We start from the raw sequence: 27,880 nt of genomic DNA on the forward strand, positions 1-27,880 counted from the left end.
TGTGACAACAATCTCCTGTATTCTTCATATGTCTGGGCTATGGGGTAGAGTGGCAAGACTTTTCTTATGAAGAAAAACACATAAGCGTGACTACATTTTGCAAAAACACATCTGAAGGCTCCCAAAAATGTGGGAAAATGTGTTATGGTCTGATGAAACCAAGGTTCAACTTTTTAGCCATGATTCCAAAAGATACATTGCCTGGCAAAAAAAAAAGTCCCCCCCCCCCCCCAAAAAAAAAAGGTCACATGTTGGACCGCCTTTAGCTTTGATTACAGCACACATTCGCTGTGGCATTGTTTCGATAAGCTTCTGCAATGTCACAAGATTTTTTCCGTCCAGTGTTGCATCATTTTTTACCAAGATCTTGTACTGATGGGAGAGTTTGACCATTGTGCAAAGTCTTCTCCAGCACATCCAAAAGATTCTCACTGGGGTTAAGTTTTTGACTCTGTGGTGGCCAATCCATGTGTGACAATGATGTCTCATGTTTCCTGAACCACTCTTTCACAATTTGAGCCCGATGATTCCTAGCATTGTCATCTTGGAATATGCCCGTGCCATCAGGAAAGAAAAAATCCTTTGATAGAATAACCTGGTCAATCAGTATATTCAGGTAGTCAGCTGACCTTATTCTTTGGGCATATGCAGTAACTATCCAATAGAATATGTACTGCATGCTTAGTTTAGTTGCTTAGTTAATTCTAGGTGGTGACTTTTTTTTTTTGGTCAGGCAGTGTATGTTTGGCGCAAAATCACTGAACATCACCAAAAGAACGCCATACCCACAGTGAAGCATGGTGGTGGCAGCATCATGCTTTGGGGCTGTTTTTCTTCAGCTGGTATAGGGGCCTTAGTCAAGGTAGAGGGAATTTTGAACAGTTCCAAGTACCAGTCAATATTGGCACAAAACCTTCAGGCTTCTGCTAGAAAGCTGAACATGAAGAGGGACTTTATCTTTCAGCATGACAACGACCCAAAGCATACATCCAAATCAACAAAGGAATAACTTCACCAGAAGAAGAATCAAGTTTTGGAATGGCCCAGACCTGAATCCGATTGAAAATCGGTAAGGTGATCTGAAGAGGGATGTGCATAGGAGATGCCCGTGCAATCTGATAGATTTGGAGTGTTTTTGCAAAGAACAGTGGGCAAATATTGCCAGGTCAAGATGTGCCATGCTGATAGCCTCATACCCCAAAAGACTGAGTGCAGTAATACAATCAAAGGTGCTTCAACAAAGTATTTAAGGATGTGCACACTTTTGCAACATTATTATTTTAGTTTTTTCTTTTTACTTCCTTCCACCTTAAAGATTTCAGTTTTTTGTTCAACTGAGTTGTACAGTTTATAGGTCACATTAAAGTGATTGTAAATTCTAATTTTTTTTCCTATTAAAACAACCCTGTTATACTTACTGTACCTCCTCTGTGTAATGGTTTTGCACAGAGCAGCCCAGATGCTCCTCTTCTCGGGTTCCTCTTCACTGCTTCTAGCTTCTCCCTCCTGTTGAGTGCCCCCACAACAAGCAGCTTGCTAGGGGGACACCAGAGCTGAGCTGCAGCTCTGTGTATCCATTCAGACACAGAGCTACCATTCAGCCCGGCCCCCTCTCTCTCCTGATTGGCTAACTGAGTTTGATTTACAGCAGTGGGAACCAATGGCGCTGCTGCTGTCTCTTAGCCAATCAGGAGAGCGAGTCCTGGGCGGCTGAGGAATTTGTGGACATTGCTGGATAGAGATGGGGCTCAGCAGGTAAGTATTTAGGGGGGGGGGGGGCTGCTGCACACAAGGATTTTTATCTTAATGCATAGAATGCATTAAAATAACAAAAAACCTTCTGACTTTAAAACTCCTTTAAAGGTGGAAAAAGTTTTGAAATTATTTCTTTGTCTAATTTTTTTTACATCACAGAAACCTGACATTTTGATATTTTTGGCACTTTTAAACTAGAGTACAGGAAGAAGTTTCCTGTGCTAGCTGTCACTTTTTAAAATTAGTGCGGCCGTGCAGGGCTCCGGCCACACGGCCACGTCATTTATTCACACAGCTCTGCGTGCAAATGAACTCCAAGCCCCGACATCCTTTGCATGTTTGTGCTGTGGAGCGTTTAGCATTTAGTTTAAAATTGAACTAGAAGGCAAAACATTTGTGTCTAGATATAAAAAAAAAAAACAATTATAAATACATTTTCTCTGTCGCTCATTGACAGACGCAGATTCCATCTCTTGATATCCGTAGGGTATTACTGCCCCCTACAGGAGTAGGACACTAGGCAGAAAAAAAGTTCTGGCTACACCTATGGGCAGTCCCAGGGGGTATACCCTCTCTCTCCCTGCTATAGGATGTCAGTTTTTTTCTGCCTAGTCAGGAGTAAGGACCTAAGTTCCTTGCTGGGATCTCTGGTCCTGGCAAGTTTTTTTTAGATAAATCTTTTTTTAGATCGCTTTTTTTCTCCGAATTGTTCCTGTGAGATCTACAAGCAATTATGCCGGATCTGGGTGACGGGCTGGATGCTGAGATCCAGTGGTCACCCCAGCCGGCCTACGAGCGCGTGCAGGCCCTAGCTCCGCGCTGGGTCGGCCGCGACATAGTCCCACTGGACGGGGACAGGCCCGCGGGTTAAACGTCCCGCCGAGTCGCATACGACCGGTCGGCGACCGAGTTGCAGCGTCCCTTCTGGCCGACATCCCCCCCCCACTGGGCGGCGAGGGGTTTTGTCTGGAGTGGCGCCCGCACTGTTCCGGTATGGTGAGTAAATGTTTCCCCCCTTTCCCTCATGGCTGACTCTGGGGTGGACGCGGGCCCCTCCCTGGGACGGTCGGACCCCCATTTCTCTGGGTTCCCCTCTGTTCCTCTGTGCACCCCCCTCCGGTGGTGTCCCTCTAACCCCCATCCCCCCCCCCTCGGGGGGGTGTTTGTGTGTGTGTGGGGTGGCTGGCAGTTCGTGCAGGCCGCTGAGGGGGCGGGGATCCCAACGGTGCGGACGGCTGTTGTGCGGGAGGGCTTCCTCCCTGGCTCCCCAGGGGGACTATCTGGGCCTGACTTTGGATGTGTCCTTGGCCAAGGTGTTTCTCCCTGCGGAGAAACTCCAGAAGATACAGTCTGCGACTCAGCTGTTACTGTCCCCCAACTGGCCATCCCTTCGGACCTGCATGAGGGTTCTGGGACTGATGGTGCCTGGTTCACTGGACCGAGCGTCTTCGAGGCTGCCCAGTTCGGATTCAGTCGGACAATGCCATGACCGTGGCTTATGTCCTTCACCAGGGGGGCACCAAGAGTGTTCTGGCGGCCGTGGAAGTGGCCGGCATCCTTCGTTGGGCGTAACGTTTTGTTCTGGCTCTCTCCGCGGCTCACATTCCGGGCGTGGAAAATTGGCAGGCGGATTTTCTCAGCCGTCGGACCTTGGATCAAGGGGAATGGTCTCTTCATCCAGAGGTGTTTCACCAGTTGTGCCTTCGTTGGGGCACCCCGGATGTGGATCTGTTGGCGTCTCGGCTCAACAGGAAAGTGCAGATGTTTGTAGCCCGCTTCCGCGATCCTCTGGCGGACGCCCGTGGGGGCAGTATCAGCTGCTGTATGCCTTTCCTCCTCTCAAGTTGCTGCCGAAACTCTTTGCAGGATAGAGGCGGAAGGAATTCCAGTCATTCTTGTGGCTCCGGACTGGCCTCGTCGGGCCTGGTAACGCCGACTTGGTCAGGCTGGTCGCGGACGCTCCTTGGTGACTTCCTCTCAGGGAGGATCTACTGTCTCAGCGGCCGATCTTCCATCCTGCTTTACGGTCGCTGGCTTTGACGGCTTGGCTGTTGAGAGCCAGGTGCTGAAGGACAGTGGTTTGTCTGTTTCAGATATTCCTACTCTGCTTAAAGCGAGGAAAACTACTTCTAGAAAAATCTATCATCGCACGTGAAAGTCTTATATCGCGTGGTGTGAGTCCCTCGGGGTTCCTTCAAGCTCTTAATCGGTGCCTCTGATCTTGGCCTTCCTGCAACGGGGGGTTGAGCAGAAGCTGGCCTTGAGCACTATCAAGGGTCAGGTTTCAGCCTTGGCGATTTTCTTCCAGAGGCCACTGGCCACTCGGTCCCTGGTGCGGAATTTCATCCAGGGGGTGCGGCACCTGGTTCCTCCGGTGCGCTTGCCCTTGCCGCCCTGGGACCTTAATTTGGTGTTGTCGGTTCTCCAGAAACCTCCCTTTAAAAATATTAGGGAGATTCCCTTGCTTACCTTATCCCAGAAGGTGGCCTTTTAATTTCAATAGATTTTTATTGATTTTAACAGGGACATAAGCGTTCATGAAAGGCAGTTAACAGACATTTCCTTCATGCTAGAGAAGATGTTCAGAACAATTGCAAAAATGCATACAAGAAAGTATAACACATAACCATCAATAATTGTTCTCACGAAACTCATGTGATAGGTATTGTAACAGTAGCCTGGAATAACGGCGGACTTCCCCCTCCCAGGCACCCCTATGGGAACAAACTGTGACATAGGGGGGGATGTCCACCTTGACGAACATGAAATAGTAAACAACTTGCGGGCTTCAATGAACATGTTACCAAGGCTGCCACTGTAGAGGGCAATAAACTGGTGAATGTGGGGGGTGGTAGGGGAGGACACATAAGGAGGGTAGGGTGAACATAAAGCGGGTTAAGAAGTTAGGAGGGTAGTGGAGGGGATAATGTCATTGGATCCACCTTATATAAAAGCAGGTAATCAATACTACATCAAATGATAACTGTACATTTAGGGTGCTGGAGCCAAATATCCCATTTCCTGTGAAATGCCTTAGTGTTCAAGGAAACGCGGGAAAGGATACTTTCCATATCGCACTGTTGGTTCAGGGTGTCAATGGTGTCCTCTATCGAGGGGGCTGTGGTTGACTTCCACAGTCTAGTGATGGTGAGTTTGGCTGCTAAAAGAATGTGAATTATCACCGGTCTAAAGGCTAGCCGAAATTCCTGAATACGGATATGTAAGAGGGCCAGTTCAGGTTCGGGGGACACCTGTTGACTACACAATTCAGATATTAGTTAGAAAATTTTATTCCAGAATGACCTGAGAGATAGGCAGGCCCACATAGTGTGGAAGAGGGTGTCACACTCCCCACATTCCCTCCAACACGAGGGCGGGTGGGAAGGGTAGATCTTGGAAAGCCTATATGGCGTTAGGTACCAATGGTGGGTCAGTTTAACATGTTGTTCCCAATGCGTAACGCATTTAGTGGCCGAGTACGTGGACGAGAAGGCCTTCAACCAGTGAGAGGAAGGGAACGTTTTTTGTAGGGTCTGTTCCCATTTAAGCATGGTATGTGTTTTAGAGAAGTGACCTAGTTGGGTGAGTGTTTTGTAGAAGAGGGTTATACCCTTGGAGGGGCCAGGGAGATCCTGAAGATATTCATGGATAGGGGTAGGGAGTGTAATAAAGTGTGGGATGGTTTCGGAGCGTAAGAAGGACCGTATTTGGAGATATGTGTGGAAGGCCTTCGGCGGGAGGTTAAATTTAGTTCGTGTAAGTGGAGAGTGAGGTGCCTTGGTAAAGGTCCTTGATGTATCTCGGTGGGGCGCACTTAGGCAGCCACAACGTGAGATCAAGGTTGGGAATAAAATAAGAAAGGACTTGCAGCGGGAGCATAATATTTTGACCGGAGTCCATAGGCGATATAATGAGAGGAAGTTCTTTCTATATGTGGCACGAACATAGGACTGAAGGAATCGTGGATGGAGGGGGTTTGGCCCCTATGCGAGTGGCAAGTAACAGCTGTTGAAGGCTCTTGTGTGGTACTAAGGCCGCTTCCATCTGCGACCAGGATTTATTGGAGGAAGGGGACCACCAGTACTTAAGCTGGTCAAGCACACAGGCTTTGTAGTATGAGTAAAGGTTGGGGACTCCCATCCCCCCTAGGGATCTGTGCCTGGACATAATAGTCAGCGAGCATCTCGAGGGTTTCCGGTCCCATATAAATTTGGTAATTACACTCTGAAGGGCTGTAAAGAAGGAGCGTGGAAGGGGGATTATCAATGTGCGGAGGAAGTAAAGGAGCTTAGGTAGGACTATCATTTTAAATGTGGCTATTCTACCCATGACGGATAGTTCTTTCGTTTTAAGGGAAGTCAAAGTGCGTGGTAAAGATTCCAATAAGGGTTTAAAATTGTGGGCAAAGAGTCCGGAGGGGTTCGGGGTGAGTTGAATACCCAGGAAACCTAAAGAGTCTGCAACCCAGGTGAAGGGGAGATTGTGCAAAAGTGACTGACGAAGGGCAGGGGGTATGTGGAGAGCAAGTATTTGGGATTTGCTAGCATTTAATTTATAATAGGAGACTGCACTAAATTCTTGTAATAGATCATAAACTGCAGGTAGAGATTTGGCTGGATTGGTCAATATGAGCAAAACATCGTCCGCGAACAGACTGATTTTGTGCTCAGAGTGAGCGATCCTAGGGCCTGAAATAAGAGGGGAGTCACGGATTCTCTGAGCTAGGGGTTCCATAAGTAATGTAAATATGATGGGTGAAAGGGGGCATCCCTGCCTAGTGCCATTGGTAATGTGTAGGGGTTTGGATTTGATTCCCGAGGTAAGGACAACTGCAGATGGGGTGGAATATAGAGATAAAATGGCCGATTGCATCCAATCCTGAATACCAAACTTGTCTAGGACTTATTGTTGATAGCCCCAATGGACCCTGTCAAACGCCTTCTCCGCATCCAGGGACAGGAGCAGAGAAGGCGTTTGAGGGGCTCCAAGGTGGGAGATTAGGCCAATAAGACGTCTGGTGGCATCAGGGGCCTGACGACCAGGAACAAAACCCACCTGGTCTGGGTGGATCAGGAGAGGAAGCACCTTTTGTAACCTTAGAGCTAAGATCTTGGCATAAATTTTAATATCAACATTTAGCAGGGATATAGGTCTATAATTTGCAGGCAGGGAAGGGTCCTTATTCGGTTTTGGGATAGTAACTATAACAGCACGCAACATATCAGGAGGGAAGGAAGCAGTGGAGGAAGCAAGAGAGAAGACGTCCTGTAATCGAGGGGCAATTTCTGGAGCAAAGCATTTATAATAATCATTGGAGAAGCCATCTTCCCCAGGGGATTTATTGTTAGGTAGTTTAGAAATAACAGAGCAGATTTCGTTTGGAGTAATGGGTTGTGAGATAGATTGGAGCATCTCCGGAGAGAGAGTAGGCAATTTAGTTTTGGAAAGAAAGTTGGCAATACCCTCAGGAGTAGGTTAAGGTGTAGAGCTGTCAGTGCGGAGGTCATAGAGTTTCTGATAATAAGACGCGAAGGCATCCGCTATGTTTTTGGGGTTGGTCAGGAGATCAGCTGCGGTCGGATAGGTCAAGGATAGAGTTTTCTGTTTTAGTCGCTTAGATTTGACCCTCCGAGCCAGCCAAGCGCCCCCGCCCTGTTGTTCAGTGCATAGAATTGAGCCTTCATGTACTTAAGGTGATTTTCATATTTATATAAGAGGAGAGACCTTAGGGTCTGTCTTTCAGAAACAATAAGTTGCGTGAGGCTGGGGGAGGGGTTAATTATGTTTTCCTGCTCCTTAAGATTAATGGACTTCAACAGGTCCTCAACCTGTCTCCTCCTCTGCTTCCGTAAATATGAAGACATTTTGATCAGCACTCCTCGCATGTATGCCTTATTTGTGCTCCATAAGGTGAATCTGTTAACATCAGGGCCATCATTCCATTCAAAAAAGTTATGTTCCTGCAGTATCGCCTGCCGCAACTTCTCATCCGCCAGCAGCGAAGAGTTCAGTCTCCACACCGGGGGAGGGGAGTTGCGCAGCTTGTCGTCAAACTCCAGAACTATCGGTGCGTGGTCAGACCAAGAAATTGTGCCAATGCGAGCATTAGTCACACTCTGCAAGGATCCCTTCGTTGTGAGAAAGAGGTCTATGCGGGAGTATGAGGAATGAGGAGCAGACATGAACGTACAGTCCCTTTCAGAACCATTAAAACAACGCCATACATCATATAAATCGTGAGATTGCAGTAAAGACACTATAGATTGTGTAGGCCTCCTGGATTGTGAGGTGGAGTCCATGGCAGGGTCCAGGACAGTATTGAAATCCCCTCCAATCAGGAGGGTACCTTGCAACATTTTCATCGTTACAGATAGCAATGGGGTCAAGAACTTCCTTTGTCGTGTATTCGGGGCATAGAGGTTAAGTAGGGTAAAGACAGTGTTGTTCTATCTACGTCGGCGGTCAGCCCCTCACAGGCAAACTAACGTAGGGCTACGTCGCTTGCTTGTGAGGGTCTAGGGAGCGAGCGCGCGCCCCCGCGTGGTCACGGACCCCCCCGCGCGTGTGACCAGCGGACCCGATGTCCGCCGGCCACTCGGCGATCGGCGGGGGAGAGGGAGAATGTCAGGCAGCTTGTGTAAACAAGCCATCTGTCATTCTCCTCGCTGTAAAGACACTGATCACATGGATTTACTATGTAGATCCATTGATCAGTGTCCTTACAGCTCAAGCCAATCACAGTAGAAAGTACGCCCCTAGGGACACACACAGCCCCTCCCTCCCAAATAAAGTTAACCCCTTCACTACCAGTGTATTTTTACAGTAACAGTGCATATATATAGCACTGATTACTGTAGAAATGTCACTGGTAACCCCAAAAGTGTCAAATGTCAGTCAAGGGTCCGATCTGTCCGCCGCAATGTCGCAGTACCGCAAAAAAATCGCAGATCGCCGCCATTACGCGTTAAAAAAAAACCAACAAAAATGACAAAAATCTTTCCCTTTGTTAGTAAACGCGATAACTTTTGCGCAAACCAATCAAAATACGCTTTTTGCGATTTTTTTTTTTTTTTTACCAAACATAGGTAGCATAAAACAAATTGGCCGAAAATGTTAAAAAATTTTGATTTTTACATTTTTTTTTGGGGGGAATTTCATATAAAAAAATGTGAAAAATATTGCTATTTTTGCAAATTTGACGCTCTTTTTTTGTTTATAGCGCGTGATCAAAAAATCGCACAGGTGATCAAATACCACCAAAAGAAAGCTCTGTTTGTGGGAAAAAAAGGACGCCAAATTTGTTTAGGTACAGCGTTGCACGACCGCGCAATTGTCCGTTTAAAGTCACGCAGTACCGAATCGCAAAATACCCCCTGGTCGGAATGGGGGTAAAATCTTCCGGGGCTTAAGTGGTTAATTTCATTAAACATGTCGTCAAAGTCAGCATGGAGTGTGCTTCTGAAGGATATGAGCATCCGCTTCATGGTCGCTTCGGATATAGGCTGGTCTGAGGCAGGGAACAGATCAATGGAGAGGTCCGAGGATCTGTTAGGCCTCTGGGCCTTGTCTGAGGCGCGCTGTGTGAAGGGGGAAGTGTCTCCACTATTGGTGCGTTGCTTAGATTTAGCAGGGCTGGAAGTTGTGGGAGAGGAGGGTGGGGAGCTTTCCTCCAACGTCCCTATGTCAGCCATGTCCTCCAAAAGAGGGTCGCCCCCGCCGCTATAGCGCTGAGGACCGGGAGCCGCGCCGGGTCCGGCGCCATTTTGTGTACCTCGAGCCGGCGCCGCCGGGAAGAAGTCGGTCAGCCGCTGGGGTGGTTTCGTCACCTTCCTACGTTTAGACATCACTGCCGGGTGATGTAAGGAGCCTCCTCAGCCGTTTGCCGTGACCGCAGTGAAGAAAAGTCAGCCGCTGTGAGTTGCTGTATTCTGGTGGATGCCGGAGCTCTCACTTCATGCGGCCATCACGCTCGCCGGCCGGACACGCCCCCCAGAAGGTGGCCTTTTTAGTGGCTATCACTTCTGCGCGCAGGGTGTCAGAACTGGCTGCGTTGTCCTGTCGTTCCCCCTATCTGGTGGTTCATAGGGATAAGGTGGTTCTTCGTCCGAATCCATCCTTCCTTCCTAAAGGTGGTTTCCGGTTTTCACTTGAATGAAGATAATATTGTATTGCCTTCCCTGTGTCCCAAGCCCAGTCTTCCTCGGGAGTTTGCGTTGCACTCCTTGGATGTGATAAAACCAATGACCCCGCGCTTGTGGTAAACAATGAATAAATAAATAAATAAATAAATTGATCTGTGTAAGCTGCCTGCTGCAGTGAAAAAGTGCTAGTGCTTTTTAAAGATTAGTGGACAGAGTTTGCTATGTTGAGCTACAGAGGACGCTGTGATTGACAGCGAAACGCGTCTAGCCATTGGTCGAGCGGATTGCCACGTTATTTCCGGCCGGTGAGGTGCACGCTGCGGAAGCAGCTGACCACCGAGCCGAGTTCTATTATGCCCATGATTTTAACATGTTTGTGAGTATTCCCTTTGCTGTATATAATAAACGTTATGCTTAAAACAATCTTCACCATATGAAGCTTCTTTTTTACGAGGAAATTCGGGAATACCACTCTTATTGGAAGGATCTTTTCCGGCATTAACAAAACAAGTCCATAAGGAGTCCAAGGATAACAGGATCTTTATTCCATGCCTCTGTTTGACCACATTGTGGTAAGTAGAATCACATAGGGGGCAACCCCTCAAGCAAGCACGGAACAAGCACCAAGCACTTTTTTGAGTTAAAAAGGACTGATTTTATGGACATTTTTGATGCACTTTATTATCAACTTTAAAAGTTATTCACATAATTTTTGCACAGTTCAGAATTGTTTGCACATTTTTGCACATATTGATTCATGTATATTTATTTATTCAGGATTTAGCACAGGTATTTAAGCAGCGCTGCAAACTCTGTCCACTACTCCTTGGATGTGGTTCGGGCAATCAGGGTGTACTTGGCTACTACTGACTCCTTTCGTAAGTCTGATTCGCTTTTTGTGATCACGGATGGCCCTAGAAAGGGGTTGCCTGCGTCTGCCGCGACTATCTCCAGATGGATCAGGCAGACGGTGGTGAAGGCTTATTCTATTAAGGGTCGGGTTCCTCCGTTCCCTGTTAAGGCGCACTCTACTCAGGCTCTTAGTGCTTCCTGGGCCTTCCGCCATCAGGCGTCGGTGTTACAGGTTTGCAAGGTGGCTACCTGGTCCTCTGTCCATACCTTTACTAAATTTTATAAGGTTGATGTGCTGGCATCAGCGGATGCCTCTTTTGGCTGCAAGGTTTTGCTGGCTGCTGTTTGAGGGGACCTTTGGTCTACCTCGGGGGGTTCTGTTTTTTTAGGTGGGTCTCATCTTCTTGTTTCGATGAGTCCTCTGTTCTTCTGGTTGGCTCTGTTTTGGCCTTCTGGATTGGGTTTTTTTCTGTTATCCCACCCCTCATTTATGGCACTGCTTTGGGACGTCCCTACGGATATCAAGAGATGGAATCTGCATCTGTCAATGAGCAACAGAGAAAATTGGATTTTTGACTTTCCGTAAAATCCTTTTTCTCTTAAGCTCCTTGACAGACGCAGTACCCGCCCCTCTATTTTGAGTTGGGTTGGTTTGATTTCTCTGACACTGCTTTGTTACATAACTGACATCCTATAGCAGGGAGAGAGAGGATATACCCCCTGGGACTGCCCATAGGTGTAGCCAGAACTTTTTTTCTGCCTAGTGTCCTACTCCTGTAGGGTGCAGTAATACCCTACGGATATAGAGAGATGGAATCTGCGTCTGTCAATGAGCTTAAGAGAAAAGGATTTTATGGTAAGTCAAAAATCCATTTTTTCCCCTTTTTTTTATAATTGATCACATATGTTCTCGGTGCATAATAGCTGGGAGAGGAGAAGCACCATTACACTGAGCTTCCCAGTGAAAGGCTGTGCAGGCGGGGCATGTCAGAACAAGTCTAATTATTTGTTGTGAGCAGACTGAGCTCCCAGCAGTTAGACAACTGACCATGGTGTGTTCTCCTGCTTAGTGTGATCAGTTTTGATAGGAAAACCGAGGGACTGGCAGGAACATACTTTTACAACGTTTTGTCTGTGTGGATATTCACGCCACTGAGGATGCCACATTTGGTCGGCGAGTTTTGAAGGCTGCTGCCTGAAGTTTTTAACCTGTTTTGTTTTCTTTTTTTCTTTTTTTTTTTAATGGGGGGGAGAGGGGTGGTGCCTGTTGACTTGTTTCTGTGTTGCCCTCCCCTCATATTCAGTGCTTTGAGACATCTCTATCATAATGGAGATGAAGAGACCCTGTGCCTTCGAATGTATAATAAAGAAAATGGAGATTTTGGTTTACCTATAAAATCCTTTTCCTAGAGTACATCACAGGACACAGGGATCCCTCCCCTCTGCCTTTTATGGTTTAGTCTTATCTAACAGGGAGGGGATTTCCTGTGATGGTTTTTTTTTGCCAGTTTCGAATCACCTTAGAGGTAGCAGAATAGCCCCATCCTAAGGGAGATGAAAATACTCTGTGTCCTTTTGATGTACTGTAAGAAAAAGATTTTACTAATAAACCAAAAATCATAATCTTGAATTGTTAAAGGAAACTGAGAGAATTATGCAAAGCTGCCACTTCACTCAAAATGCAAGTTGCCTGAAGCTCTTGTGCTTCCATACTTTGACTTTCCTGATCTACATACTTGTTCTAAGTCATTGTCTCAGAATGACGTGTGAAGCTCCAAATCTACATACTTGCCCCTATTCAGTTTTGAAACTGTTGAACCAGTATGAATGCCAAAGAACAATTATTTCAAAAGGAGAGGGGAATAATGATAAAACATGAACAAACAATACATAGAGATTACATTAAGCGAGAAACACTTGGTGATTTAGAGATATAGGAAGCTAAGGTTATATGCTGAGGTTGGGACCAAGGTTGACTTTTACAAGAAAAGGTAATTAGCATAATGATTCAACTGCCCATATATGTAGTTTGCTGTAGATTTTTTGACTAAGTGGTTGTACACCCTCTCCTATACCCAGTAAAGTAAGTGAACAGTCTCGGATGATACACAAAGATGAAACAAATCCTCCTACATAAGTTTTATACATGTATATCTGCAGTGTTTCCCTTTCTACACTCTTTGGAAAGTGCACATCGTGTTAAAATCTTTCTTCCTGTTTCAGCAGCACATAGGGGTGGGTGTGGAGTCTGGGCATACACTGTGTGTGAGTTGATTGGCAGAAAGGCACACACCCCCACGCCACATAGACAGAGGAACGAAGTTACATGCAGAGCTGTACTGTGAATAGACAAGCTCTCTGCTTATCGATCTCTAAGCACCCTCCCCGACACAAATTTCCAGCTGCTTTTATCTCGTATGTTGGAGAACTTGTCAGAAGTTATGCTAATAACAGAGGAATGGAGCAGCAGAAAGACATGTCACTGAGGGCTTAGTAAACACTACAGATAGATGTGCCCAGGTCAGATTTCATGAATGGGTTTTACATGTACTTGAAGCATTGCCTTCTTTTTAATGCAAAAGAAAATGTTCAAAGTATATCTCATGGCAGAACTATTTTTTGCTCCATTTTTGACAGAGTATTAACCCCCCCCCACCCATCAGGGGGCATTTTTTCACCATTCATGTGCTATTGGAGAAATTTCCTTTTAATTTCTGTCATGTAGACACAACAGGAAGTGACAGGAAATGCCTGAATTAGTGAAATCCCCTTTTATACAGTTGTCGCTAAACAAGTGTCTCCATTGCTTTTCAGAAGGTGTTTGACAGGTGGGGAAAAGTAGTTGTGTATCAACTACAGCTCCTGTCTTACCCCACACCTCTGCACTGCAACCACTTGCATTGCTGGCATGGGTCTGTTCACTTGACAGTACCTCCTGCCTAAAGTGACATCAGGGATAATTTTTGCTACAATGGACTGTGGCCTCAGCAGGTGTACACCTCTGTACAGCTGCCTGTGAAGGGTAGTGGAAACGGTAAGTGTACACCAAGTCTTAATAAGATTCCTTCTTTCTGCCTAATGTGCTTTTAGGACCGGATAGTGAGGGGAAATCCCTCCAGTGGCCAAACGTAACATTAAATAGCCTGGCAAAGGCTGTAAACTTTCCTAATGCAATCTACAACTAAACATTTTGCCACGAGTAACCCTGTAGGTACGGACATTTAGGGTTGCATAATATATAAACTAAAATTTTTTTTTTTTTATGCATACAACTGTTTGATTACACATTGCAGGTCAAGTAATTCAAACAAACAACATTTATCTTTTTATTTCCTTACCTATACATAGATGTAACACACTACAAATCAATGAAGAATTATATCCTGACCCCTGAGCAGCTGAAGGAACATGGCTATCCCATGGCACACCCTGATAAACCTGGGAAAGCTGTTGTTTTTACAGCAGAGGAAAAGAAAAACCCTGATGGTGAGTAATTGGGGCTTTTGTTTTGGACAACCATGTCGGTTAGATTTGTTTTCTTGAATTACATTTGAAGAAATAGCAATGTTTCATTAATATATACAGAAACTCTATTTTTCCTGCACTACACTTTCTAAAATGAGTTTGGCAAAAATTTAGTTTTTGTTTCGGTTTTTGCATAGTAGTGTATTTTTAGTGCGTTAACTTTCTTTTATTTCCAACAGCCTCCTGCCGGACATGCAGCCGTTGTGGGGTAGAGTATACGGTGACGCAAAGCGGATGCTCCATACGCCAAGAGGAGTGTGTTCATCACTGGGGTCGTCTCAGAAAACAGAGAGGTGCCGTCTGAATCATGAAGGGGCAGAGTTATCTAGAAACAGTGTGTGAGAATAATGGGTTCTGAAAATGCATTAATATAAGATTGTGTGTGAGCAGAATTATAAAAACTTGTTTCTCTTACGTCCTCTGACAGTCGCAGCCCAGTCCAATCAGCCTTCACTATTGGGTAATGGCAACCTCCGCAGGAGTAGCTAGGCAGTGAAAAAGTTAATACAAAAATCACAAAAAATCCTGCGCTAAAAGGAGAAATCTATGTGAAAAATATGACTGTGAAAGCAGCTGAAACACTTGATCAATAGTAAATCAAACAATATAAAAAAAGCAAAAATAGTGCAGCACTATCATATATGGTGCAACCCATACAGTGTATCACAGTATAATACAATAGTCTGCCATCCCCTAGGAGTGGGCACACATGACACCCCCGCAGACTGTCCCAGGACAAGGGGGTAGCATCACTCACCATACCACGATTCGCGGGCTCCTCTCCAAGACAGGAAACACTTCCCACCCTAAGTGGGGTTGCCGTCAGCAAGGAAGGACGCTAGCAACCCAGGGCGTACCAAAGTTGAGACATCCCGGCAAAGAATCTTCGCAGGCTCGTCCCCATCCATAGGGGCACAGTCGTGGCGAGGCCTGGGCACACCACAGACCTGCAACGCTCGGTGGCAGGCTGGGACACCATAAGGGTCTATTTTAACCAGTGCGAGGCCCAGCTCTGCTGTCGTTTTATAGTCCTCCAGGGATCCCCTTGACTAACTGGCGATAGTGAGTGAATGAAAGAAAATAAGACACTTCTTATAAAGAAAAATGTAGAAAAACTGAGACGTAGGGGGATCCTTGGAGGACTATAAACGACAGCAGAGCTGGGCCTCGCACTGGGTAATATAGACCCTTATGGTGTCCCAGCCTGCCACCGAGCGTTGCAGGTCTGTGGTGCGCCCAGGCCTCGCCACAACTGTGCCCCTATGGATGGGGACGAGCCTGCGAAGATTCTTTGCCGGGATGTCTCAACTTTGGTACGCCCTGGGTTGCTAGCGTCCCTTCCTTGCTGACGGCACCCCCACTTAGGGTGGGAGGTGTTTCCTGTCTTGGAGAGGAGCCCGCGAATCGTGGTATGGTGAGTGATGCTACCCCCCCTTGTCCTGGGACAGTCTGCGGGGGTGTCATGTGTGCCCACTCCTAGGGGATGGCAGACATTAAGGCCTCTAATATTCCCATGTCCGACCGTTTTCTGAGCTGGCCCCGCTGGGGGCGCTATGCACGCTGATGAGAGAGTGTGTTTGAGCGGTCAGAACTTGGCACTGAACTTTTGGCCACCATTTTGGGTAAGGGCAGGCTTCTAGCCTCACTGTGTGGGCAGCGGCCATCTTTTTCTGCCCTTTGGCGCTGTTCGGGTGCCATCTTGGATTTGGGCAGCTGCCGTGTGAGGGCAGCGGCCATCTTTAATCTCTCCTCTCCCTTACTGATAGGCAGACAGGGCTGGGGCGGCCTTAGTGCATTACATCACTTCCCTTTCTTCACTGCAGCAGTGCGTGGAGGTCTGGTACACTGTGACACTGGGGGCTGATTTTTGCGGTTTTCCCTGGCATTTTCCCTGCAATACTTTCATTTCTCTGCTCTAGTTAAGTTTACGGGGGGGTTTCTATCAGCGGTGTGGATTTGCGGTGGGAACCGCGGGTACAGCCGATTTAAAGGGCCAGTGTCCCAAAAAGTTTTTTGTGTACACATGGACTCACAGGACAGCAAATTCCCTACAGACCTGGTTGGGGCTTGAGGGTCACCTGAATCTTCTTCCATGGCCTCCTTATCTGCTGCGCTTGCGACTTTAGTGTCTAAGGTTGATCTGCTGATGTCAGAATGCACTACTCAAAAATGGCCAATGCCCTCTCAGTCTTCTGACTCAGAGCCTGACTTGGTTGCCACGGACAACGTCCCCCTGGAGGGGTCCCTGTCCTCGCATTCAGATGGGGAGGAGGAGTCTACCTCCAATGCGGCGCGGGAACGCACTATGATGGATGCACTCATTTCTTCTGTCAGGGAGACCTTAACTATTGTAGAGGAACCCTCTCAGTCAGGTAAGTGGATTTCTTTCGGATCCCGCAAGGCCCAGAGGTCGGGTCAGGTTTTTCCCCTGTCCCGTGGAGTTTCACGACACAGTGAACGAACAATGGCGTTGCATAAAACATATGCTGACAGTACCTAAGCGCTTCCAGTACCGCTATCCCTTTGCAGATGCAGTTGACAACCGCTGGACATTGGCGCCTAAGGTGAACCATACGGTTTCTAGATTAAACAAGTCCACATTAATGCCCGTGGAAGACTCCCCGGTGTTTAAAGACCCGGCAGACAGGCACACAGAAATGCTTTCCCGCATCTTTTTGTTGGCGTGTCCCCTACTCAAACCGGTTTTCGCTTCTGTGATGGTGTCTCAGGCGGTCGCCGAATGGCTCAATCACCAAGGGGGCACCAAGAGTGCCCGGGCGCCCCCCCCCTCCGCCCCTTTAATTTTTTCTTGGGGTTGATGCCTTCTGCTACTGCTTGCTACAAAACTGAGAGCATGGGATGAGGTGAGCCGGGTAATGTATGCGGGACAGCCCCTAGGGGTGTGTCAAGTGTAAAAGTCTGGTTGTATTAACCTTTTCACTGCCTAGCTACTCCTGCAGAGGTTGCCATTACCCAAAAGTGAAGGCTGATTGGACTGGGCTGCGACTGTCAGAGGACTCAGAGAAAAGAGTTTTATGGTAAGTTCTTACAAAACTCTATTTTTACAATGAAGAATGATGTATGAAATCTACATAGTAGATTTAAGGGTTGTATTTGTTTAGAAATAGTGGGTGAAAACTTAACATTAGGAAGTTTGTGTGTATGTATCCTTTGTTTGTACAGTATATATCTATGTATTGAGTAATATGTGTGTTTATATAAAGAATTATTTTTTCCTGTAGTACCTGGAGGTTGGGAAACTCAGTATAGTTGCTGCTCTAGTGGAGTTGGATCACCTGGATGCCAAGTAGCCAAGGTTAGGTTACTTAAAAATTTTTTATGTGTAGCAGGAACATTAACATTTTTTTATTCATACGATGTATTTTTTCATCATGTTTAATGGAAATATTAATAAGCCCTTAAGCTTGGTTTTTCTGTTTAGTTATTGCTTTAAAAGTTTTTTTAAATAATGCTGGCCATACACAGAAATTTAGCCAGTCCAGCCAGAAAAATTTTGATATGTGCTTGGGCTCCCCTTTTGACAGAAGTCGATTGTTTAATCTCTGCCAAAGAGACTTGCGTGCCGCTGTCAGAATGCAATGCAAAGGAGAAGGGGAATTCCTTTATCCCTCTCATTTGTATGGATAGAGGAATGCTACTGTTTTTTTTTCTTTTTTTTTGTATAATCAATTTTTATTGAAAAAATAAAAGTGCAATAACAATCGACATTTCACAAGTAACAAAAGTAAACAGAGCGGATGTACAGAGACATGGTACAAGCATAAAGAAAAAAACATGACATTGAGTCAACAGGCCTTAACCCCAGCACACATTAGAAGAGTGGCTGAGCGGGACCGAAGTCCCCTGGCCGGGGTTGGGCCGCTGCTTAACCAAAACTGACGGGGTCGGGGCGCTCCCAGGCCTGGGCATTCGGCCCCAGGTGGCCCATCCCCACTCCCCGGAGGGGGCAGGGAAAGAGAGAGCCCACGACCACCAAACAAATCTACACACTATGGCCCACTCGCCCCAGCAATGAGGACCCCCACCCAGAGCATCAGAAAGAGGGGGAAGGAAGCTCTGCCAACCAGAAACAATAAAAAAGGAAAGGGAAAGGTCAGGAGGAAAGGGGGGGAGAGGGCGAGGGGAAAGGGAAAAGGGAGGTCCGCGCCTAGCGCCCATAACTCACACCCCCGACAAGGTGAGAAGCCCAGCTATGCAGTAGGAACCTCTGAAGCCTGTTGGACTCGCCGGCGGAAATCAGGGTCAGCCAGCGCCAAGAGGGCCACGTTCAGACTGGAGGACACGGGGAAAGAATCCAGGGCGTAGAGACGCCACTGGGACCAGGCTGCATCAAATTGTTCCTTAGTACCCCTACAGGTCGCCAGCCACTCCTCAGCCTCCATGATCTCCTTCACTTTACGAAGCCAGTCTGCCTCACTAGGGACCCTGGGGGTCTTCCAATTTACATAGTTACATAGTTAGTGAGGTTGAAAAAAGACATCAGTCCATCCAGTTCAACCTATGATGTGTGTGTGTGTGTGTGTGTTTGCTTTTAACCGTACATTGTATACCCCTGTATGTTGTGGTCTCTAAGGTGCCCATCTAATAGTTTTTTGAAACTATCAATGCTCCCTGCTGATACAACTGCTTGTGGAAGAGAATTCCACATCCTTACCGCTCTTACAGTGAAGAACCCCTTACGCACTTTAAGGTTAAACCGCCTTTCCTCTAGTTTTAGTGAGTGGCCACGTGTCTTATTGTATCTCCTTTCTCTGAATAGTTTGTTCCTTATGCTCGGGTCACCAGTACAGTATTTGTACATTGATATCATATCCCCCCTCAATCGTCTTTTCTCCAGAGAGAAAAGGTTCAGTGCTTGTAGTCTTTCCTCATAGCTGATGTCCTCCATTCCCCTAATTATTTTTGTTGCCCTTCTCTGGACTTTCTCCAATTCCAGCACATCCTTCCTGAGGACCGGTGCCCAGAACTGGACAGCATACTCCAGATGTGGCTGGACCAGAGTCTTGTAGAGTGGGAGAATAATCTCTTTATTTCTGGAGTGAATCCTCTTTTTTTTATACATCCCAGTATTCTGTTGGCTTTGCTTGCGGCGGCTTGGCATTGCATGCCACTGCCAAGCTTGTTGTCTACCAGTACCCCCAAGTCCTTTTCCATCCTAGACTCACCCAGAGGTTCCCCCCCTAGTGAGTAGCTTGCTTTCTGGTTTCTGGCCCCCAAGTGCATTACTTTACATTTATCAACATTAAACCTTATCTGCCATGTAGTTGCCCACCCCGTTATTTTGTTCAGGTCTGCTTGCAAGGTTTCCACATCCTGCATAGAAGATATTGGCATGCCTAGTTTAGTATCATCTGCAAATACTGAGATTGTACTAGATATCCCCTCCTCTAGATCATTTATGAACAAATTAAACAGGATTGGTCCCAGGACAGAACCCTGGGGGACCCCAGTTTCCACACCCGCCCAATCCGAGTACTCCCCATTAATCACCACCCTCTGTACTCTCCCCTGGAGCCAGTTCTCTATCCAGGTACTCACCTTATGATCCATACCTACCTTCCTTAGTTTGAACAGTAATCGTTTGTGGGGAACGGTGTCAAAGGCCTTTGCAAAGTCCAGATATACCACATCCACAGGCTTCCCTTTATCTAGGTGGCTGCTCACTTCATCGTAGAAGATTAATAGATTGGTTTGGCAGGAACGATTTTTCATAAATCCATGCTGATTACTACTTATAATACCGTTTTCATTACTAAAGTCTTGTATGTGGTCCCTTAACATCCCCTCCAAAATTTTGCAGACTACAGATGTTAGGCTGACCGGCCTATAGTTACCCGGGATATATCTCGGCCCCTTCTTAAATATTGGTACCACGTTGGCTTTTTTCCAATCAGCTGACACCATACCCGTCTGTAAACTATCCTTAAAGATCAAGAATAATGGTCTGGCAATCACCTGGCTGAGCTCATTAAGAACCCTCGGGTGCAAGCCATCCGGTCCCGGGGATTTATTTTTGTTAAGTTTCTCTAGTTTAGCTCTAAGTCTATCCTCTGTTAGCCATGGCGGCACTTCCTGAGGTGTATTATTTAGTTCAGCCTTACAAGCGGGGTTCGTGTAGCCCCCCGATTCCTTCGTGAAGACTGAAGAAAATAAATTATTTAACACTTCCGCCTTTTCTTTGTCCTCAGTGGCCATATTTCCTTTATCATCTTTTATGGGGCCAATGTGTTCTGGCCTCGCTTTCTTACTGTTTATATACTTAAAGAACTTCTTGGGGTTCTTTTTACTCTCCTCCGCTATATGTCTCTCGTGTTCTATTTTAGCCGCCCTGATTTCATCTTTACATTTCTTATTACATTCTTTGTAATGCTTAAATGCTGCCAATGACCCCTCAGTCTTGTATTTTTTAAAGGCCTTTTCTTTAGCACTAATATACATTTTTATGTTGGAGTTTAGCCATCCAGGGTTTATTTTTGCTCTTTTAAATTTATTTCCCTTTGGAATGCACTGGCCAATCCCCCTGTTTAGTATGCTCTTGAAGCGCTCCCATTTTTCCTCCGTGTTCTTTGTTCCCAGGGTTCTATCCCAATTGATATTTTCTAGCAGCAAGCGTAGTTTAGAGAAATTGGCTCTTTTGAAATTCAGTGTTCTTATATTACCCCTATGCTTCCTATTACTGTAATTAATACTGAAACTTATTGACCTATGGTCACTGTTTCCTAAGTTGTCCCGTATGTCTATATCCGTGATCAGGTCTGTATCGTTGGTAATCAGTAGGTCAATGGATCGGTATAAGGCGTTTAGCCGCGTTGAGCAAATGTGGAAGAGCGCTTCTCTTATATTTCGGGATGGGCACCAGGGGGGCATGCAGGAGAAAAAGACCCGGGGAGTCCGGCAATTCCACACCGTTGCCTGCCCGAATGTGTTGCCGTACCATGTCCCAAAACGGGCGGAGCAAGGGGCACGACCACCAAACGTGGAGGAGCGTCCCCTTCTGCCCACAGCCCCTCTAACAGCCATCCGAAACACCGGGGCAAAACCTGGCCAGAGTAGCTGGGACCCTATACCACCTAGTAAGAAGCTTGTAATTATTCTCTTGCGTCTTAGACTCTACCGAACTAGAATGGGTCAGGCGGTATATTCTTTGGAGTTGGTCGGGAGAGAACTCCAGGTCCAAGTCTTTTTCCCTAGCCCGGATGAAGTAAGGCTTAGAGGGGGGCCTGGCCGACTCCAACAACTTATATAGAAAGGAGATTAGATGTGGCTGGGGGTCGCGAGCTGCCCACAAACGCTCAAAGCCAGTAAGCTCGGTCCTGATCCGCGCCTGCTGACAGAGCGAGGCCACGAAATGGGACAGCTGTCGGTGCCTCCAAAAACCAAAGGGGAAGCTACCATAGCGATCTCGCAGCTTCCCCAAGGGGACCAGCCGCCCGTTCGACCAGAAGCGAGCCAGACTGACCTCACCGTCCCTGGCCCAGGAGCCCAGAGACGACAGCCGCTCACCCGGGGAGAACCATGGAAAACCCCCCACCGGGGCCAGCGGAGAAGTGGAAGGGGCCAAAGCCAGGGCCCCATTCAACCTATCCCACACACGGAGTGAGTGGATCGTCAGAGGAGATGCCCAGTGCGACAATCCCCTGTTCTCCGCGGGCACCCACGGGGCGTATGCCAGGTTTCTGCCGGCCACCGTTTTCTCCAAGGAGACCCACATTTTAGAGGAGGTTTGAAACCGCCAGTCCAATAGGCGTTGGAGAGCCACAGCTCTATAATATTGCAAAATGTTAGGCAGGCCAAGGCCCCCGTCCCTTTTGGTCCTCTGCAACAAAGCAACAGCTATCCGAGGTACGAACCGTCCCAGTACGAACCCTGTTTGATCCGGGTGTACGATGTCGGGAATCAGGGATTTCATCCTATTCGCCAGGATTTTAGCAAAAAGCTTCAGATCCGTGTTCAAAAGCGAGATGGGGCGGTAATTTTGGGGCACAGTGTGATCCCGGCCGTCTTTGGGGAGGACTGTAATGTGCGCTAAGGACATGTCCCGAGGAAGACTGCCTCCCTCAGCCAATTTGTTGAAAAGGTGCACATGTGCTTGTGAAGTAGGGGGAAGTATTTGACATAATACGCTTTGGTGATGCCGTCCGGGCCGGGAGCCTTCCCGTCCGGGAGGGACCTCACCGTGGCTAGTAACTCGTCCACCGTGATGGGGGCCTCCAAGTCCGCACGTTGAGTCGAGGAAATGCCCGGCAAACCCACAGAAGACAGGTAATCCTCAATCTCCCGACGCCTACGCGCCAAAGACGACGTGTCCTCGCCAGGAGAGAGGTCATACAGGGCCGCATAGTAGTCCCGAAACATCAACGCCAATTTAGAGCTATGAAAGACCGGGGTGCCCGTCGGGGTGTGTAGCTTAGCGACGTGGACTCAGAGCCGGTGCTTCCGGAGGGCTCTGGCCAGCATCCTGCCGCATTTGTTACCGAACTCGTAGTACCGATGTGCCATGTATCGGAGCAGACGGGTGATCTGGCGATCCAACAGCTTCGCAAAAACGGTGCGGAGCTCAGTCAGTTCCGCCAAAGCCGCAGGGTCAGAGGTGCGCTTGTGGGACAGTTCCGCACGCTGCAATGCAGAGAGGACCCGCTGTTTAAGCTTAGAACCCCAGGCAATGAGGGAACCCCGGACTACGGCTTTGTGCCCCTCCCACACCATGCCCTCGCTAACTTCCCCAGCAGCGTTTTCCGAAAAATAGTGGGTGAGCGTTTCCTCAATCCCCGAGGAGACCCGAGGGTCGTCCAGGAGGTTCTCATTGAGTCTCCAGGACCAGGGCTTAGCGGATACCGGGGCCAGAGCGATGCGCAAGGTGATGGGGGCGTGGTCAGAAATCGTGATCTGTTCGACGGTGGAGTCCATGAGCGAGTCTAGGGTGCCCTGATCGACAAACAGCAAGTCGATCCGGGTATAGACATCGTGGACAGTAGAATAGTAGCTGTAATCGCGAGCGGTGGCGTGGAGCACACGCCAGCTATCAACCAACGCGTGCTCCTGGAAGGATTTGCGAAAGTGCCGCAAGAAAGCATAGGAATGCGCCGAGCGGCCCGCCGACACGTCCAGCGACGGGTCTGGGGACACATTAAAGTCCCCCCCCCAGGATCAAACGTCCCTCATGAAAACCGGACAATTGTTCCAGAACCCTGTCAATAAAGGAAATCTGCTGGGTGTTAGGGGCGTACAACGTGGCGAAAGTGTAAGTCTGGCCCACGATGGTACCCTTGAGAAACACAAAACGGCCCTGCGGGTTGGTCAGGTGTGCAGTCAGCTGAAAGGGGCAGGTCTTGTGGATCGCAATAGCTGTACCCCGTGACTTGGGCTTCGGGAGTGGCTCAAGTACCACTGGGGGTACAAGTGGGTCGGGAGTTTAGGGGTAGAGGCGGCTGTGAAGTGAGCCTAGTGCAGAAAAACTACCTGCGCCTTAAGTCGCTTCAGTTCCAACCACAGACGGCTGCGTTTGTTGGGGGAGCAGAGACCACGAACATTGTAGGACACTACTTTAACCTCAGCCATGACGTCAGAGAAACGACCACCAAAGGCACTGCTGCGGACACAAGGAGCCAGGCGCGGGGAGACCGGGACCTAGGGAAAAGAAAAAAAGGGCGGGGGGTGGAGAGGAAGAGAAGGAGGGGAAGGGGAGGCAGAGAGAGACAGTTATAGCACCAAAAAAAGGAGGAAAAAACCATGAACAAATAAACATACATCCATTGAAAAACATGGCCATGAAGAACACGGCCACCTGAGCAAGTATGCCAGGCGATGGGGTCAGAGGAGGGCGCGGAGCCCACCCCCGGGCCCATGTTCAGTAACACGGCTGCCCCCTGCGGACCCCCCTCAGGGGGGGGGGGGCGCCTGAGCCAGCCATGGTGCCCAAAACAGGGCTAAATCCCATGGCCCCGTAGGGACAAGGGTATGGCCTACTGGAGGAGTGTAGTCAGACACGAGGAGCAGGAGCCTGTACAGCCCCCGCAAAACAGTGCAAAAAGTAAACCGGGAATCATGAAATGAATAACGAACCCCACAAAGGGAAATACACCCCCCCCGCCCCCACCCCCATGCAAACCGATTCCAGCAGCAGTCACAGGGAAGCCTCAGGAGGAGGCCAGCCCGAGCGAGAGTCAGAGAGGGGAGCGGGGGCAGGCAGTCTCAAGAATAGGAGCCTAGGCCTGATCAACACGGGGAGCCGGGCCAGGGGAGGCCCCACCCGATCGGCGTTTGCGACCCCGAGAGCCCTTCCGAGCCCAGGCAGGGAGCCAGGGATCATCCGGCCGCGGGACAGCAACAATGAAGTCCTGGCAACAGTCCACAAAATCCACAGGGCCCAAATCCAGGCGGGATAGAAAGCCAGGGAGATCATCCTTCGTGCGTAGCATCGCAGATTTGCCATTGCGCTCCGCTTGGAGGCTAAAAGGAAAGCCCCAACGATAAGTAGCTCCTGCGGCCCTCAGGGATTCCAATAGGGGCTGAAGAGAGCGTCTTTGCATAAGGGTGCGTCTAGAGAGATCCTGATAGAAGAACAGGTGGGCTCCGTCAAATTCAAAGAAGGGGCGTCTGCGCATCTTCTGCATAATCTGTTCCTTAATGCCATAGCGGTGAAGCTTACAAATGATGTCCCTGGGATTGTCCACGTCCTGCGATGGCGGTCGGAGCGCCCGGTGGGCCCTGTCGATCTCCATAGGGGCCGATGCAGGCAAGTCCAGGATCTCCCGAAAGATATCCTGCAAAGTGGGAACAATGTCTTTGGCAGCAGTCGCCTCAGGCATCCCCCTGATCCTTATATTAGAGCGGCGGCTGCGGTTCTCATAATCATCCATCTGGCAAAGGAGAGCCTCAATGCGCTGATCCTGCACTCTAAACCTCTCCTAGAACAGTGTCCGCACAGGGAGGGAATCCTCCAACCGGGATCCCAAATGGGCAGTATCGGTTTTCAGCTGCTCAATGTCCTGCTTGAAGGCCGTCTCCACCCTGCTAACAAAGCGGTCTAGGTCAGCCTTAGTCGGGAGGGCCCAAATGTGCTGGCGCAGGTCTCTGTCCCCAAGTAGGTCTGAAGCATCCGAGCCCCGGTCAGGGGAAGCGGTGGATCCCGGGGAGGGTGGGGGCGCAGTGTCACTCACCAGCACGGGCGAGGGAATCGGAGAAGCTTCAGGTTGAGAGCAGCCGTCAGCCATAGGAGCGGCGGCTTCCCGCGAGTCGCGGTCCGGCGCCATCTTGGAGGGGCCTGCACGCTGACCCCGATCCTCTGTGAAAAAAGCTCATTACACTGTTAATGAAATGTGGCGCACGTTAAAACGTCCATTCCTGGTACCTAGTCAGTTCTAATTGCTTTATCCTTTTGCGCCGGCTACGGAATCACGATGGTGTGTGCCCACGCAGGTAGATCACACTGTGGCCGTGTTGAACAAGGCTACCTTGGTTCCTACTGAGGATACCCCGGTTTTCCGGGATCCCACGGACCGGCGGTTGGAGTCTCTAGCTCGCTATTCCTATACGGTGGCGGGTTCGTTGCTCAGACCCGTTTTCACGTCCGTTCTGGTGGCTCAGGCGGTGGCTGATTGGACTAAGATGCTTAGGTGCAATCTCGTGTCTGATGGGGTCCCGCCTGCCCGACCTGGAGACGGTGGATCAGATCCACCAAGGAGTCATGTATTTGTGTGATGCAGCCTTGATAGAGGCCCCCTTAGTGGCTCGCCTCTCTAGTGTCGCGGTGCTTAACCGGCGACTGATATGGCTAAAGAGCTGGTCGGCTGACCAGTCCTCACGGAAAACAGTTGCTGATTTTCCCTATGCTGGCTCTCGCCTTTTTGGCGAGGCGTTGGACACCCTGGTGAAAGGCGTCACGGGGGGCAAGAGCACCATGCTGCCCCAGAACCCGAAGAACAAGTCCTTTCGGGGCAAGCGGGGTTCTGCGCCTAGATCCAATCAGGGGTCCTTTCGTGCCTTTCGGAACCAATCCAAGTGCAAGCCCTTCAAGGCCCAGGGCAGTCAGAAGAAGCCCTGGGCGGGTAAGCAGAAGTCCGCCAATGCTGGTGCGGCGGGTCAATCCGCCTCTGCCTGAAGGGGCGCCCTCACCCGTCTCAGGGGTGGGGGGACGTTTGCGCGGTTTCCTCCAACCTTGGTTGCTCCGGATATCGGACAGGTGGGTTCTGGAAATTGTTCGATTGGGATACAAGATCGAATTCCTTTCCCGGCCGGCGGACAGATTCTTTCCCTCCAATCTTCATCTGCTTCCGGGGCGTCTGCAGGACTTGCATCAAGCGGTGCAGGACCTGCTTGCTCAGGGAGTGATTGTCCCGGTGCCTCATTGGGACAGGTTTCGGGGGTTTTATGCGAATCTGTTCACTGTGCCCAGAAAGGAGGGCAAAGTGCGTCCTATTCTGGACCTGAAAGCACTGAACCGCTTCGTGCGTGTTCGGAAGTTCCGTATGGAGTCTCTCCGTTCGGTGGTGGCCTCCTTGAGTCCAGGGGAATTCCTGGCCTCGATAGATCTGAAGGATATGTACCTGCACATCCCCATTTTCGAGGGTCATCAGCGGTACCTTCGGTTTGCTATCGCAGAGGACCACTACCAGTTTGTGGCGTTACCTTTCGGTCTCGCTTCGGCACCAAGGGTGTTTACCAAAGTGCTGGCGCCGGTTCTGGGCCTACTGAGGGCTCAGGGCATTGCGGTCTTGGGTTACTTGGACGATCTACTTCTGAGATCACGTGCCAGCCAGGACCTAGTGCGCGATCTGTCCACCACGGTGCAGACGCTCCGGGAGTTCGGATGGACCATCAACGTTCAAAAATCAACGTTGTCTCCATCGCTTCGTCTTCCCTACCTGGGAATGATTCTAGACTCTACTCAGGCAAAGGTGTTCTTGCCGGAGGACAAGCTCTGGACTTTGCGGGACGAGATCAGGTCCCTCAGGGACAGCCCGTCCTCATCACTCAGGACCTGCATGCGGGGCCTGGGGTTGATGGTGTCGGCCTTCGAGGCGATACCCTTTGCTCAGTTTCACACGTGGGCTCTCCAAGCGGAGATCCTGGCCAGGTGGGACTGCCTCAGTCCCTGGATCTGTGTGTCTCCTTGAGTCGTCAGACCAGATTGGCTCTTCTGTGGTGGCTCCAGTCCCCGTCGGTGGCGGAAGGCAAGTCCTTCTGTCCGTTGGTGTGGACGGTGATTACCACGGATGCCAGCCTGTCGGGCTGGGGTGGAGTTCTGGGCAACCTGTCTGCCCAGGGAACTTGGTCGGAGGAGGAGTCCTCTCTCCCGATAAATGTGCGGGAATTGTGAGCGATGAAACTCTGTCTCTTCCAGTGGTCGGCCGTCTTCGGGGGCCGTCCTGTCCGGGTACAGACGGACAATGCTACCGCGGTGGCTTACATCAACCACCAAGGGGGCACCAGGAGTGCTCGGGCGGCCCGGGAGGTGACCGACATTCTTTCTTGGGCCGAGACTCATGTCCCGGCGATCCCAGCAGTTCACATTCCTGGTGTGAAAAATTGGCAGGCCGACTATTTGAGCCGCCAGACCGTGGACCAGGGGGAATGGTCCCTACTCA

General features: G+C 49.1%; 1 protein-coding gene across 1 annotated transcript in view; it reads left to right on the top strand.

The window, feature by feature from the left end:
• The window catches only part of REXO1 (RNA exonuclease 1 homolog), a 420,363-nt gene that overhangs the window by 251,062 nt on the left and 141,421 nt on the right, over positions 1-27,880 (top strand). Inside the window, exons 9-11 of the mRNA XM_082243284.1 lie at positions 14,097-14,234; positions 14,453-14,566; positions 17,516-17,589. Of these exons, the coding sequence (XP_082099410.1) occupies positions 14,097-14,234; positions 14,453-14,566; positions 17,516-17,589 (326 nt within the window). The remainder of the gene's footprint in view (positions 1-14,096; positions 14,235-14,452; positions 14,567-17,515; positions 17,590-27,880) is intronic.

This window comes from Pelophylax lessonae (assembly GCF_965119305.1).
Source record: "Pelophylax lessonae genome assembly, chromosome: 1".
In the NCBI taxonomy this organism is placed as follows: Eukaryota; Metazoa; Chordata; class Amphibia; order Anura; family Ranidae; genus Pelophylax; species Pelophylax lessonae.